Source organism: Melospiza melodia, chromosome 18 (assembly GCF_035770615.1).
Source record: "Melospiza melodia melodia isolate bMelMel2 chromosome 18, bMelMel2.pri, whole genome shotgun sequence".
In the NCBI taxonomy this organism is placed as follows: Eukaryota; Metazoa; Chordata; class Aves; order Passeriformes; family Passerellidae; genus Melospiza; species Melospiza melodia.
The window spans coordinates 10,092,716-10,106,286 of NC_086211.1; the positions used below are offsets into that span (position 1 = coordinate 10,092,716).

Consider the following 13,571-nt stretch of genomic DNA (forward strand, 5'->3'; position numbering starts at 1 on the left):
GGAATTCACTGGAATTCATGGAACTGGAGGCAGGTCACACACACATTATGCCCCTGATGCCACAGTTTATCTACACAGTTGATATTTTAGAGTTTCATGTATGTCGTTCAGTTTCCCTGACATTAACCTTTGAAAAAAAGAAAAAAGAATACAGAAAGAAAAAAAAAAAAAAAAAAAGAAGAAGAAGAAGAAAAACCCACAGCCCTTTGGGGGATCAGAAACCAATTTCAGGAAACATTACCAAGTTTGATGGTAAATGCAGCCACTGAGAGTAAATGCATTCTTGTGTATGTGTGTGTGTGTGTATTGGACCAAGTTTTTTATTGAATTTCCTAGAAACAGAGAAGTAAAAGTGTGGAATGCTATGACTTACTGCTGGAATAAGACAATGCACCATTATCAGTGGTGAGCTATTTCTAGTATGGCCCATGAGCAGGCAACAAGTGAGGGCTTTTTGGATCCAGGCAAGCTGTTTTTTCCAGCCCTGACACCTGGAACCCTCCAGTGCAGGGATCTCTTAGCAGCCCAGCCTGGGGCTGCCCTGGTCTCTGGCCCAATGGTCAATCAATGACTACCCTGGGCAAAATGGGACACTAAGAAAGGAAGGATAAAATATGCAAGGAATAAAAAGCCAGAATTAAACTGGAGGAGTTAGGCAGTGTCCTTTAAGTTAACTCAAAATTTGTAATCCAAGTGTATTTAGAAGAGAGCTTTGAATGTCTTTGTCCTTAATCTCTTCAAAAATAAGCTATTTTTAGCAGTAGATCTAAGGCCAGGACTGCTCTGTTGTGCAATCCTGCTTTTCCATGTTGCTAAAAACATCTCCTTGGAGATCTCTGCCCAACTGCCACTGGCAGCGTTTTGGATGCAGAAGTCAAGTCTGCATGTGAAGTCACATTTGCATTCTCCTATAGCCACAGCACATCCATCACATTCCTAATAACACAACAGCACCAAATACAGAACAAAATGTTCACCTTGAACAACAAAGAAAAGAATTTCTGAGACACTTCCTAAGAACACAGCCACTGTCCTATTGTTGCTGTGTTTATTCACCACTGGAATAGGAAATCTGAAGGGCTCTGATGAAACTCCTGCCAAGTCTTCAGCAAAAAAACCTAAACTCGAGGAAATTTCCTCCTGACCAGAGCACAGACTCTGAGCATGGACTTGGGAAGATACTGGGGCGTTTTTAATGTAGCCAGAAATTCTGGGTGTCTGGCTGGCCTCTGAAGCTCAGCAAACCTCTCAGGATATGCAGGACCTGGTCTGTAGCTGCTCCACCTTTGCCAAAGGTAAGGACTGCACTGTATGAGCATTACAAAGGGTCTAACTGCAAAAAGTAGTAATTTAACCTGTTAGTAATTTAACCTTTCTTACAGACTCAGGAAGAGAGTATAATAAACCTGTTTATGTGGGAAGTCATGAGAGAAAGCACAGTATTTAAATTTACATTAAATTTACATTCATATATTTATTGGTATTTCTTGCTGGTACTGTAGTAGGTGCTTAATTGTATCCATTTGCCTATAAAAGCTCTTGAGGGAAAAGGCCCCAACACTTGGCATAAGAAGAATTATATCTGCTTTTTCTTTTCAACTTATCACACAGCTTATCTGAATTTTTAAATTGATGATTAGAGAAATCTAATTATGGAACTTCAGCTTAGATATGGACTAAATCAGCAACTACCTGAGAGCTGTATGAATTTATGTTGGATGAGGCTGCAGTGTCAGCAATATACAGAACATTTTGTTTAGAAGTAAATCCTGAAGGTCACGGACACAGTGTTGGTACTGCTGCAAAAACTGAGAGGTAACTCAGTCCAAACTTCAGTGGTATAACACAGAGGCAGCACAGGGCAGCTGGAGCAAAGAACTAAGGAGAAATACAAATTTACACTGTTCTCCTATAAGAATAGCTCCAGTTACCTTTCCAAAAGGCTTTTCTGTCAGTAAAGCTGTATTAGAATCCCAGGGGGTTTCAGGCAGCACAGGTCACAACCCACATGTCCAGTAAGTTTTAGAAGGTAATCTTGGCAAGCTCAATTCAATTAATGGAATTAAGGGTAAGGCTTCCTCCAGACTCATTATCAGAAATTTTGCCAGTATTTTCTTGTGACGTTATTGTGACCTGAAATAGATCTGCAATTGAAATACAGCACAGCACTCATTTCCAGTTTAACACAAGTGACAATAGGACTTCTTGCACTCTCAGAGGACAAAGTGGCCCTGGAAAAGTGAGTCACCACAGACAGAAACCCTCCCTACAAGAGCAACCCTCTCCAGTAAGGTCTCTCCAGAACTCCTGTAGGAAATCCTCCAGGCTGGGCACTCTTCCCATTTTCATATTCTTAATTATCTAATTTACTGATAGAGGACATCAAGGCCTGCATGCTAAGCTACACTAATTTTACATAACATAATATTTCTTCTTCATTAATCCAAAAGTATGTGTGGTGAGGTCTGTATATAACTTATAAAGATATTTCTAAAATTAGAAAATGCTTCATTAATATCATTGGATGATGTTTCTTTAACATCAGATGCCAAAAATTCTACATTTAAAGGACTTTTTTTATCTTTCATCAGAAACTGTCAGCTTATTCTCCTGATTCCTAGAAATTTTCCTGGAGCTGGAACATGGTGAAACTAATCCATTTTGCACTCAGCTTGTTGAGTTCACATATAAAATTGGCTGAGGTTTGCAATAAATCTGGAGAGGGAAAATGTCTGAAGAAGAAAATCCAATTCTTTTTCCACAAGAGCAATTATGGTGGGGTTTTTTCTTTTTCTTTTCTTGGCAAATGAGGAATTAATATTTGTACTCTGAAGAAAATTATTGATCCACCTATCAGGACTTATCCTTTCTCCAGGGACAGAGGAGGAACACAAATCTGGATAATTCCTCAATACTTTGAAGAGCAGAAGCCAATAATAAAATCTATATTGGACCAATCTGTACAGTAGAATAAAAGGTGCACATTCAGTAGTTTCTGTTTGTTGGGTATAGGAGTTATTAGATACTGAAGAACCAAATGTATTCCATCATCAGAAGAGTTTGGTGGTTTATGATCTGGGATTTGACTGCAACCATAAAAAATATCTGTCAATGAATGTAGATTACAAACACAGCAGGAATACAGAGGCCAGCATACACTGCCTATGGAAGATCTCTTCTCTTGAGTATTAACAGTGATTTATTCAGATTTAGTCATGCAGGCTTGATGGATTCAAGTTTTAAAAATCCAACCAAATAATCTGAAAGTGCCTCAGTGAGTTGCCCACCTGGATCTGGCTGAGATACTGCAAAACACTGCTTTGCCATCAGCTTCTCATTTCTCAGTTTCCAGTGTGCTAATTCTGCCTCCTGTAACAGCACCACATGAGTCTTTATTCTCTTTAAGAACAAGACCACTTTTTTCCTTTTAATTTGGACTGTAGAATCTCTGTACATTCAAAGAAATGGAACTGAGATTTGGATCCATTTGACTATATTAAGAATGAATTTTATTCAGTTTCTGTGGACTAAGAACCAAAGATGAGGGAACACTTGAATCATTTCCTTTACCTCACCCCAACCATAAAAATCTCTCCATGTGTTGATTATGCCCAAGAGTAAAATGTGTTCCTTTAGCCAGCACTGAAAGCTCTGTGGTCCAGCACATGTATCTGAAAGCTAAACTAGCTTAATATTCTTCTGCTTTAACATCTTCAGACCAGTATTTATTGCTGCAGTTCCCCTGAACAGCACCCTGCTACCTCTTCAATTAGCACCTACATTATTTTTAGGGATCCAAAGTTCCTGCATCAGTTGTGGAGTGTGTACATACAAACACACTCACACACAATCCAGCAAGACAAATTTGTCATTTGGATGAAAAAAACCATCACAAAGCAGGCTGCCCTTTCACAATATTTTACCAGCAATTTGAGACTTTCCCTTTTTTTCCCCCCACTCAACTAATTACAAAGAAGGATGTCTAAACTACTGAAATGCAGAAAGCCCAAACCACATTTTCATGTGGTTAAGTGCTCAGCATTTGAATTCATGAGACTAATGTGAATCTTGATTTGACTTAGTTAATATCAACAAGGAACTTCCACTGAACATCAGACAGGATCCATTTAGTCTGGGCTCAAGGAAACCTGAAAAAGTAATTAACACAATTCAAAATAAACAATTCCAGAATAGTCAGCTGAGAAAGAAACCTTTCTTATGGCCTCAGACAGGTAATTTATTGGTTATTTGAAAAGTAGCAGTTTATATCTCTTACAGTGAAGTATTTCAGACAACATGGACTATTCAAAGGAACTTAAGGGACAGAGAGGCTCAGCTGTTACTCAGCCTTAGTCCACAATTAAGCTTAATTTATTTAACTTCCAAACCTCACACTTCTCCATTCTAGCCAGCACACATGTGCACATCCTTTTTAGAAAGCAAAACCACTAATTGCTCTCATCCATCCCATCTGGATGGGATCTGACTTGGACATTCTCTGCAGAACAGCACAAATTCCAGTTCAGACAGAATTAATTATTGCTGTACCAACTGGCTTGCCCTTGTCTAGATAGATGCTTATCAAGACTTGATAACAAATTGGTGACATCCTCAAAATGTATTTTGTTCTTGGTAAAATGATGAATTTGCTGTGACTGGCAGCCTGGCCAGACACACATTGTTCTTCAGTGATACCTAGCATGATAACTAATACCAGTGTAAAGTGAGTCACATCTGTAGCTGTTTTACCTGGAAGGGTTGACTAAAAGGATAAGAAGATGAGCTGAATTCATCAGGCCCATTTTATTACCTCTTAACTTAGAAAATGATTGATTGGAGGGTATGGGAATGGAAATGTGTGAGGCAATGCCACAGTGGCTGTTATCACTTGGACATGTCCTGTTTAAATGCATCAAACTCTAACCCAAACACTTCATCCAAGTGGGTGACAGGTTCACACCTGGCTCAGTGCTGCTGGTTTCACTGCATTTGAAAGCAGACTCACAGACAGTGTGGTGTCTAATTTACTTGCAAAATCAAAGAATTCCGATTTCAAGGGTTTCGTTTAAATGAAAATTCAGATTCTGGAGAAGAAAACAAAACCCACTAAAACAGGAAGGATGGTATTGTGGTTAAGTTTCTAGTATAGGGCTGTGAAGACCTGAATTATGTTCCATTCCTAGCCCTTCTGCAGATTATCTCACTCTCTGACTTTAAGCAAATCACTGAATCTCTTGGTGCTTCAATTCCCCTTTTCTAAAGATGATGGTGATTTGATCAGTTTAGATACTGAGCACATTCATGTAAGAGCTATCATGTACAGTATCAGCACAAGAGAGGCTCTAACCTCAAAAGACAAATAGTCAAATATGACTCTATTTACTGAACCATTTCTGCAAGAAAATAGCAATTCTGTATTAATTCCCACACTGATCACCCACTTACTGTACCAAACTCTAAACAACATGCTGTCCTACAGACACATTGGCCTGTCCAGTAATCCAGATTCATAACAGAATCAGTGTCTGCTTCTATTCTCAAAAGCTAGGAAAAAGCTAAAATAGGGAGTGCCTGCTGGTTTCCTAAGCCTTTCAGGTTTTCTGATTTGTTTTTTTTTTTTGGGTTTTTTTTTTTTTTTTTTTTTTTTTTTTTTTTCCTGGAGGACTGTCCCTGCAGTGGGGATGAATTCAGCAGGGTGTGGAATGCCCCATAATTGAATTTATACTGGGGAATATCCCACATGGTATCACAACCTCATCCCTCCTGCTGGTTTCAGAGGGTGAGCAAAGGCTTGGAGCACAAATAGAGGAAGCTCTGCCTGCATTATTCTGCTGTTAGCTGGCTAAGAGTGTGGGCTTTGGAAAACTAACCAACAGGCAAATATCTCACATATCCCAAACAGAAACAGTACTCTCCCACCTTCAAAACCATCTTCAGAACCACGTTTTTTCTCTTACTGCCTCCTGGTAGACCTTACCTGGCATCTCTATTCCCAGTGCTTTCTAAGGATATTCCCTGTCACCTTTGTCTTGTTTGTAGCCAGTAAGCCATGCTCCTGCTGCACAAGTGCCCAGCAATTCCTATGAATTTTCTGTCATTTTTCAAAACAATGTTTACAAAATAGGGCTAAGGACTTTCAATTTTAACTAAAGCTGAGTTTGCTCCTTGTCCTAACTTTTGGAGGTTTACTGATACGAACCTTCAGAGCCAAAGCATTTACTTTCCTTCTCTAGAAACAAGGGAGGAAGGAAGATGGGGTGCTGTCTCCCAATAATTTTCTCTCCAGATTTTGCTTTTCTTTCTTGAGATCATCAGCAGGGAAAGAAACACAATTTGTTTCACAGGCATTTCACATGGAAGGCTTCACTTACCAAATAGACCCTAAGTCTAATTCACCTTGCAAAAAGCACAAGTGCTCCTTAAGCTGCCAGAGCACGGGTCAGAATCACCTGGACTAGTGGCAGGGTTTTCACCTTCAGTCCTTTATCTGGAGCTGTTTCCCTGAGTGCTCTGTCCAGCAGCTGTGCCCGTTCCCCTTTCCGCAGTGCCCTCTGCTGGGTACAGTGACCTGCGGGATCCTGCTGCCAGGAGCTGCTCCCGGGGCACAACTGCTGAGGCCAGGGAGAGGATGCAGGAAAGGAAACGGAACGATGGGAACGGAGAGCTGCAAAACCAAAGCATGAGTGGGTAAAACTGAAGATTTCCCAAGAAAGCTCAACTTGTGGGACCCTCACATCTAAACCCTCAACTCCTATCACAGAAACTTCACTCACTGTGCAAATCTCCCTCACACACTACAGCTGACGCCCATTTCTCCTGGGCAAACCTTTCTAAGGCACTTCATGGAGCACCCCGCACCACTCTCACTGTGGGATGGTGTCAAACTCCATAAGCAGCAGCCTGACACTCTTGGCTTCTGCTGTCCAAGCTGGCAGGTTCACTCCATCACTCTCCTCTGTGACTGGGAGTTCACCTACCCATTCGAGCCTTGCCAAGCTCTGAAGCTTTGCAACAATTATTACCACATTCCTGCTCAATGAACACGACTTATTGGGCTGACACTTTGTCAGCTGCACTACTCAGTCCATGGCAGACAGACTGCATGTACACCTGCAGGATCTTTCTTTTCCATGTGATCTTGCAAAATTAAAAATTACATGAGAGTGAAACAGCTTTCCTGGCACATCTACAGCAACCTTCAGCCAGCTCTGCCTCATGTGAGAAACACGCTCCCCGCTGTGCTGCATTACAGCTGTGAAGGGCTCTGCCCCAAAAGCCACAGGCGGCAGGACAAGGCTGCAGCAGCAGGAGGGAGCTCGCTGGGCGCCCCGGGGGCTGGGGGAGAAGTTAAGAGGCTCTGAGCTGTACTTTTGGTTCTGATTCACCTTATCTTGACAGAGTTAATCACTTCAGAACCCTTTTCTTTGAAGTGCTGGGGGGAGGAAGGGGACTTTGTCTTGCCTAAGTAGACTTTAAGCTGTTAAGGGCAAGGCCTGGCTGTGCTACCTCTGTGAACACCAACAGTGCCATATCCAAACCAGCCATGGAATCTACTCCTGCATGGAGCACGCTGTGCCAAAGAGTGGCAATACTGCATATTCAAATTCTAGGGGAAGTTTCAGTTCCACCAGTCCTTCATGCTTTTGCTATGAGCTTGCCCCAGCAGCTTATGCCAAACCTTGACTAAAGCTCTGTTGCTCAAAACTTGAGAGAGAAGTCTGAGCATAAAGTGAGTCTCTGTGCAAGGTCTTAAAATTAATGGCATACTGCTTCTCCGAATTCATGACAACCATTCTCCTGCATTGCAGAACATAAGCAGTAAACTTTGGTGGCTAAAACATCATGAATATCAAGATTCACCCATTGTACACTGGCTGCACATCACTGTAAGGTGCTGTATTGCCATCAGGTTAAGTCAGTCTGTGATCACACTGGATTTTGAAAAGAATATTTAGTCTCAAAGCAAGAAATACATTCCCTCAACTTCATCCCAACTCACAAGGTATTGCCAGGCCCTCTCCCCTTAATCACTTGACAAAGACAATTCCTTTGCATTGTCACAAAACATCATGCTAACTACAGGGAAACTTCTTGGCCTTTCAGACTTGGTTATTTAAGAAACATCCTCTTTAGAAGAAAGCACACTTTACTGAGCCTGCTGAAGGGAGCACATAAGACACTGGTGTGGTATTTGAGGTTTCAAATCTCCTGGGTGAGCAGGAGAGCATTCCAAGTCTCCTGCACTGGCTGCTGGCAAGGTTATAAATACAGCTGGAATTTGAAAAGCTACTTTTAATTCTGATTACTCTGGAGAAAACCCCAGGGAAATTCTGCTTTAAGAAGTCAAAATCCCAGTGTAGCATCTTTACAGTCTTCTCAGTGTAAGGATCATAAGCTTTTCTTAATGCTTTTTGCACTTTGAGATTATTGGTCTAATACTTTGTCCTTTCTTTAACATTTAAGTTATACATTAGGTCTTCTTACCTCTTCTGTCCATGCTGACCTGTTAGCTCAAAGGAGAGCAGCTATTTTCACGTCACACCTCCCCGCAGTGGTTGCTTGCTTGCTTTCCCTCCCGTTTCCCCCCCACGTTTTGAGGCAGCTGCCATCAGAGCCTCATCCATCACCTACCTCGAATGTCCCCCGACCTCCCTGGGCCCTCAGAGCGCTTCCGTGCTCGGATTTCCCCCGCAGCACCTCTCGACCCTGCCCGCGGCCACCGCCTGCTCCAACGGGGCTGTCCGAAAAAAAAAGCAAAAAAAGCAAAAAAAAAGTAAACTCAGACGTGGTCGGATAGAAAAATACAGGTTGAAGAGCATCCCCAGCGGCGGGGCAGGGAGCCCGCGGGGCGTTCCTCGGCGGCGGCGCTCCGGCAAAGCGAAAGTGAAGGCCAATGTGTTTTCCGAGAAGGAGGGGAGGAGCCGAGGGGAGCTCCGCGTTAAATAAAAAGCCGGGCCCGATGCGCCGCCACAGAGCGCTGGAGGTGCCGCTCGCCCGCCCGCCCCGCGGCAGCCCCGGCTCGCCGCGGCGCCAGGCAGGGCCCCCGCCGGAGGATGCTCGGCCGGCCCCCGGGGCCAGGACCAGGACTAGCAGCGGGACGGGGACTGGCAGCCAGTGCTGCGCTCCGGGGACGGCCCCCACCCGCGGCACCCCGAGGTAAGGGAGGGTGTCTGCCCCGGGGGGGCCGCGCCAACAGCGACGTGCGCCGAGAGGGCTCGGGCGCCGCAGCTCAGATTATCGGAGGAGTTCTGCCAGATGTTCCAAGAGCGCGGTGGCCCCGGGAGTCTTGGCCCTTTATTTTTCTTTTTTTTTTTTTTAATACATTTTTCCCCTCCCTTTTTGGCTCAGTGCTCGTGCTCGCACAGACCTGTTGTGCCTAGTGTAAAACAGCGGGACAAGCACTAAAGGGAGCACGCAGGGGGGTTGCAGGGCCCCGCGCCGGCCGGGGGAGCCGGGGCAGCCCCGGACCCGCGGTGCCCGCTCGGCCGCGCCGCCGCCGGGACTCGCCGGGCAGGGCCGGGACCGGAGCCCGCGGAAGTCTCCGCTCCGCCGCGGTCGTGGCACCCTTGTCCCAGATCCCTGCCCTGGCTTTCGGGCTCCGAAGACTGGCGTGTCCCCTATTTGTCTGTGCGCTTTGGAAAGGCACTTTCCCTTGGCTCCCTACGGCTTCTGCTAGGGAGCCCTTTGATTTTTAGATCGCGGGCTTAGTGCTTATGTCTCCCCAGGGTGTCCTAAAACTGAATTTTTAACTTAAAATACTGAGCGATAATCCTGGCTCAGTAATTGGAAAAAACTGGCATCGGTTTCCGTCTGCTGTGCAAAGCAAGCCGAATGATACTTTCAGCCTGTTACTTACCAGCTTAAGGATTTTATAACCCTCGTAGGTGCTTGAGGAAGTAATGTGACTTAAATGAAAATAAACATCAAGTTGTTAAATTAGCGCAGACAGGAATCCAGCGGCATACTTTCTTAGAAATTCTCATTAGCATGTTACCCTGAACTGTGAGACGGCTGAGGGATTCATTTCTGAGAATCCTTCAAGGTTTCTCAACAAGCTGCTGCTGCAGATCTATATCTGACTATAGGGATAAATCCTGAAATCTATGCTTGCCAGTAAGGTCAAGGAAGCCAGCGGAGATGTATTGAACCACACTGTCAGAGGCAGACATTTCAGGCCAAACTCATTCCTGGTGCAGCACTGCTAATTCCTTTGAAGTAACACGAGGGATGAATTTAGTCCCTCATGTTGAAAGATATATCAATAGGAAGCAATTTAGATTGGGCCACTTAAAGTGCATGTGATACAAAAAAGAGAGAGAGACTGCGGAGTAATGCTTTAAGGGTTCACAGAGGTTGATTTGTATAAGCTAGTAGGTTGTAGCACTGCTGTCCCAAGGGAAACTTGGGAGAATGGAAATGGCCTTTTATGGCTGAGCCTCAGGTTAACAGGAGAGAGGAAAGAAGTTTTAGGATTACTGTGTAAATTGACCATGTTACAGGCTGCCCCTCCAAGTTACACTTCAGTCATACTATGGAACCTCACCTCACTCTCTTCCCCAGTTATCTGGGAACACAGCCTTCATCCACTTTCACTTTTTCACACAGTGCATGCACCAAATAACACTGTGTGCTGAGTTCTGACATTGTAGTTGGGAAGGCAGAAAAAATGGTAATTCAGTTGTAAACCTTGTTGATTTCTTCTTTAAAAACTTGAGAATGGGAGAGGGTGTCCATGAGATGACTTCTCATTGAGAAGTCTTTTGAGTTGCTAGGCCCTGAAAGGGCTCATAGCAGGGAAACTTATTATCTTCTGTAGCTCTTACTGATCCTTGCTAAATATTTTTGGAGCTCTGGAGTTTGCCGTAGTGATAGGCTGCTAATCTTGTCCAACAGAGAGCAGTTGCTTGCCTGGTGTAGACTGGAAAATGCATATTTAATTATTTTATAATGGGTGGGAGGTGTGTCAGTGGAAGAGGCGGTCGTTCAGCGACTGCGGCCGCCTGTCCCTGGGGATGGATCTCACATGGTGTCTCTCCTTGGCATTGCAGAGTAGCTGCTGGAAGGCCGCCCCGCCGTAGCCGTGACGCTATGGAAGACCGCATCCGCTGCTCTCGGCTGTAGGATGGTAGCGCACAGCAAGGTGTCAGCAGATAATGCACTTGGAGCAGACCCAAGACGGCTTCTTGACCCTCCGGCACGGGATCCCTCCCAGGCACGAGGCTTCCCGGGCCCCGGCCGGCCCGGCGCTGTGCAGGCACAGGGCAACACGCACTTCCGAACCTTTCGCTCGCAGGCGGATTTCAGCAGCATCACTCGAGCCAGCAGCCTGCTGGATGCCTGTGGCTTCTACTGGGGGCCTCTGAGTGTCAGTGCTGCCCACGAGAAGCTGAAGTCTGAGCCCGAGGGCACATTCCTCATCAGGGACAGCACACAAAAGAATTGCTTCTTTGCCATCAGTGTTAAGACTGCAACTGGGCCCACCAGTATCCGGATTAATTTTCAGACTGGGCGTTTCAGCCTGGATGGCAGCAAAGAGACTTTTGACTGTCTTTTTAAGCTGCTGGAACATTACCTAAGCTCCCCGAGGAAGGTACTGGTTACCCCCCTTCGCAAGGTCCGGGTGCAGCCGCTGCAGGAGCTCTGCCGGAAAAGCATCGTGAAGACTTTTGGAAGAGAGAACTTAAATCAGATCCCACTCAATCCTGTTTTAAAGGACTACCTGAAATCCTTCCCATTTCAGATATAAGTGCAGCATTAACTGTATAGAGACACATTAGACATGTGTAACAAAATCCATCCTCCTGGGTTTTTAATTATGTTTGACAGTGAGCAAACTTATTTTTGTAGCAGTTTACTGTATTTTGTGATGGAACCTGAACACTTGACTTCTTATGTTTACAAAAACTGTTTGCACAAACCTGGGGTTTTAAAACCCTGGCATAATTTTTCTGCCAAGCAGAATATTTTACTATTTTATAATATTTTTAATGATATTAACATAATAAACTTTATTGTCACAGTTTTTAAAAAAATAGCATCTCTGGTTTTAGTTTTAAAGGCTCTGACAGCTATCCTGCTGGCGGATTAACTGCTTAACTGAGTGTGTAAGTGCAGACAGGTCTCCACATGGTGCTGCTTCTTTGCCCTAACAAATTAGTCTTAGTGCTGGTCCAGCAGGCAGAGGATTCCTGCCTGCAAAAGCCTACAACAAAAAAGGGCAAGCAAGTAGAAAATATACTCAGGGTAAATCTGGCCAGGAATCCACCTCTCTCCTAAACCCATGAGAGCAGAGACAATGTCTTAAGACTGCAGTAGTGCATAGTTTTTGACAGAGTAAATCAAACCCTTGCTGACCAAGCTGCACCAACACTGGTTTGCCTTATTTCTGTGGAAAGGTGCAAAACCCTGAGCTAGAAGACGTTGCTGTCTGACATAACCAAACCCCATGAACCTCGGTGGGGAAAAATAAAACTGTCCAGAAATGCTGTTCACACACTTTAAAAGTCTGTGAATGCTGTATCATTGTGGTGCACTGGGGAAAGGATAGCTTAGTTCCCTTTGAAAATTTGCATACACAAATGGCAAAGGTGCAGGCATCCTTACACATAAAAAAGACGTTTCTCATCTTAAATTCCTCCTGATTTAAGAGCAGAGTTTTGACATGTTAAAAGAATCTATGACTTTGCTCCATGACAGAATCCAGAGAACATAAGCCTCTACATTTGCAGCTGTAATTTCTAGTGGCTAAACTGCATTCAGAGAAAGTTAAACTACATTAATTGTTCTGTTTCCATCTGCTTATGAAACACAAAAACAGTGCCCCCAGAAACTGCAGCTGTGAATGACTTGAAATGCCTGATTTGGCAAAGTGTCACCTGCATTATGAGAAAGTGATTCTCCTCTCCCCCAAGCATTTCCTGAAATCCATGAAAAGCTGACTTAGAAAAACAGCTGAACCAAATCACTTCAAAGAAGGCACAGAGTCTTTCACAGAAATGTACTCTATCAGCCTAGATCTACAGGGCTTACAGGAACTGCAAGCAGTAAATGAAGTAATCTTCTTCGGAGTTTGGGAGATAAAAGGTCACTCCCCCTACTGTAATTCACATTCCTTTTAAAGATAAAGCCACTTTTAGGAGACACTGAGTGTATGTTCTATAGTGATCCTTACTGAATCATTTGTTTAATATTTACCAAATCAGCTCTTACTTCATTGACATTTCTTTGGAATAAATAGGTTTCCTCCTCAAACATGACTAAGGATCACTCAGTCAGGACTGGATATGAAAAAAGGGAAAAAACACACAGGCAGTATCACGTGAGTTTCTGATGTGTTGCTTCCCTAAAAATGTTCTTTGGATCAGTCCTAAAACAGCAGAAAGCATTTCTGCTTAATTCTAAAGCTGGAATTAGTTGTCAAATGATGCATTTTCCCACAGCAGCTGCAAGGATATAAATTTGGGAAGTAATGAATGCTGTGCTGTGCAGCAGATAGGAGACTGGAGCAAAGTTTCTGCCTACATGTGAACAGCATTGTTGAATTGGAAAAAAAGTCTTTGTAGGGTGAAGGC

General features: G+C 44.0%; 1 protein-coding gene across 2 annotated transcripts; it reads left to right on the forward strand.

Moving 5' to 3' along the window:
* The first annotated feature begins 1,274 nt into the window (after positions 1–1,274).
* SOCS1 (suppressor of cytokine signaling 1) lies at positions 1,275–12,032 on the forward strand. 2 transcript variants are annotated; one of them, XM_063171074.1, is made up of 2 exons: positions 1,275–1,295; positions 11,049–12,032. In XM_063171074.1, exon 2 carries the CDS (start codon positions 11,123–11,125, stop codon positions 11,744–11,746), a length of 624 nt encoding a protein of 207 aa, XP_063027144.1. In that variant the 5' UTR covers positions 1,275–1,295; positions 11,049–11,122; the 3' UTR covers positions 11,747–12,032. The 2 variants fall into 2 exon arrangements, with proteins under 2 accessions (XP_063027144.1, XP_063027143.1); XM_063171073.1 differs by lacking the exon at positions 1,275–1,295 and adding an exon at positions 9,052–9,156.
* Positions 12,033–13,571: the final 1,539 nt, after the last annotated feature.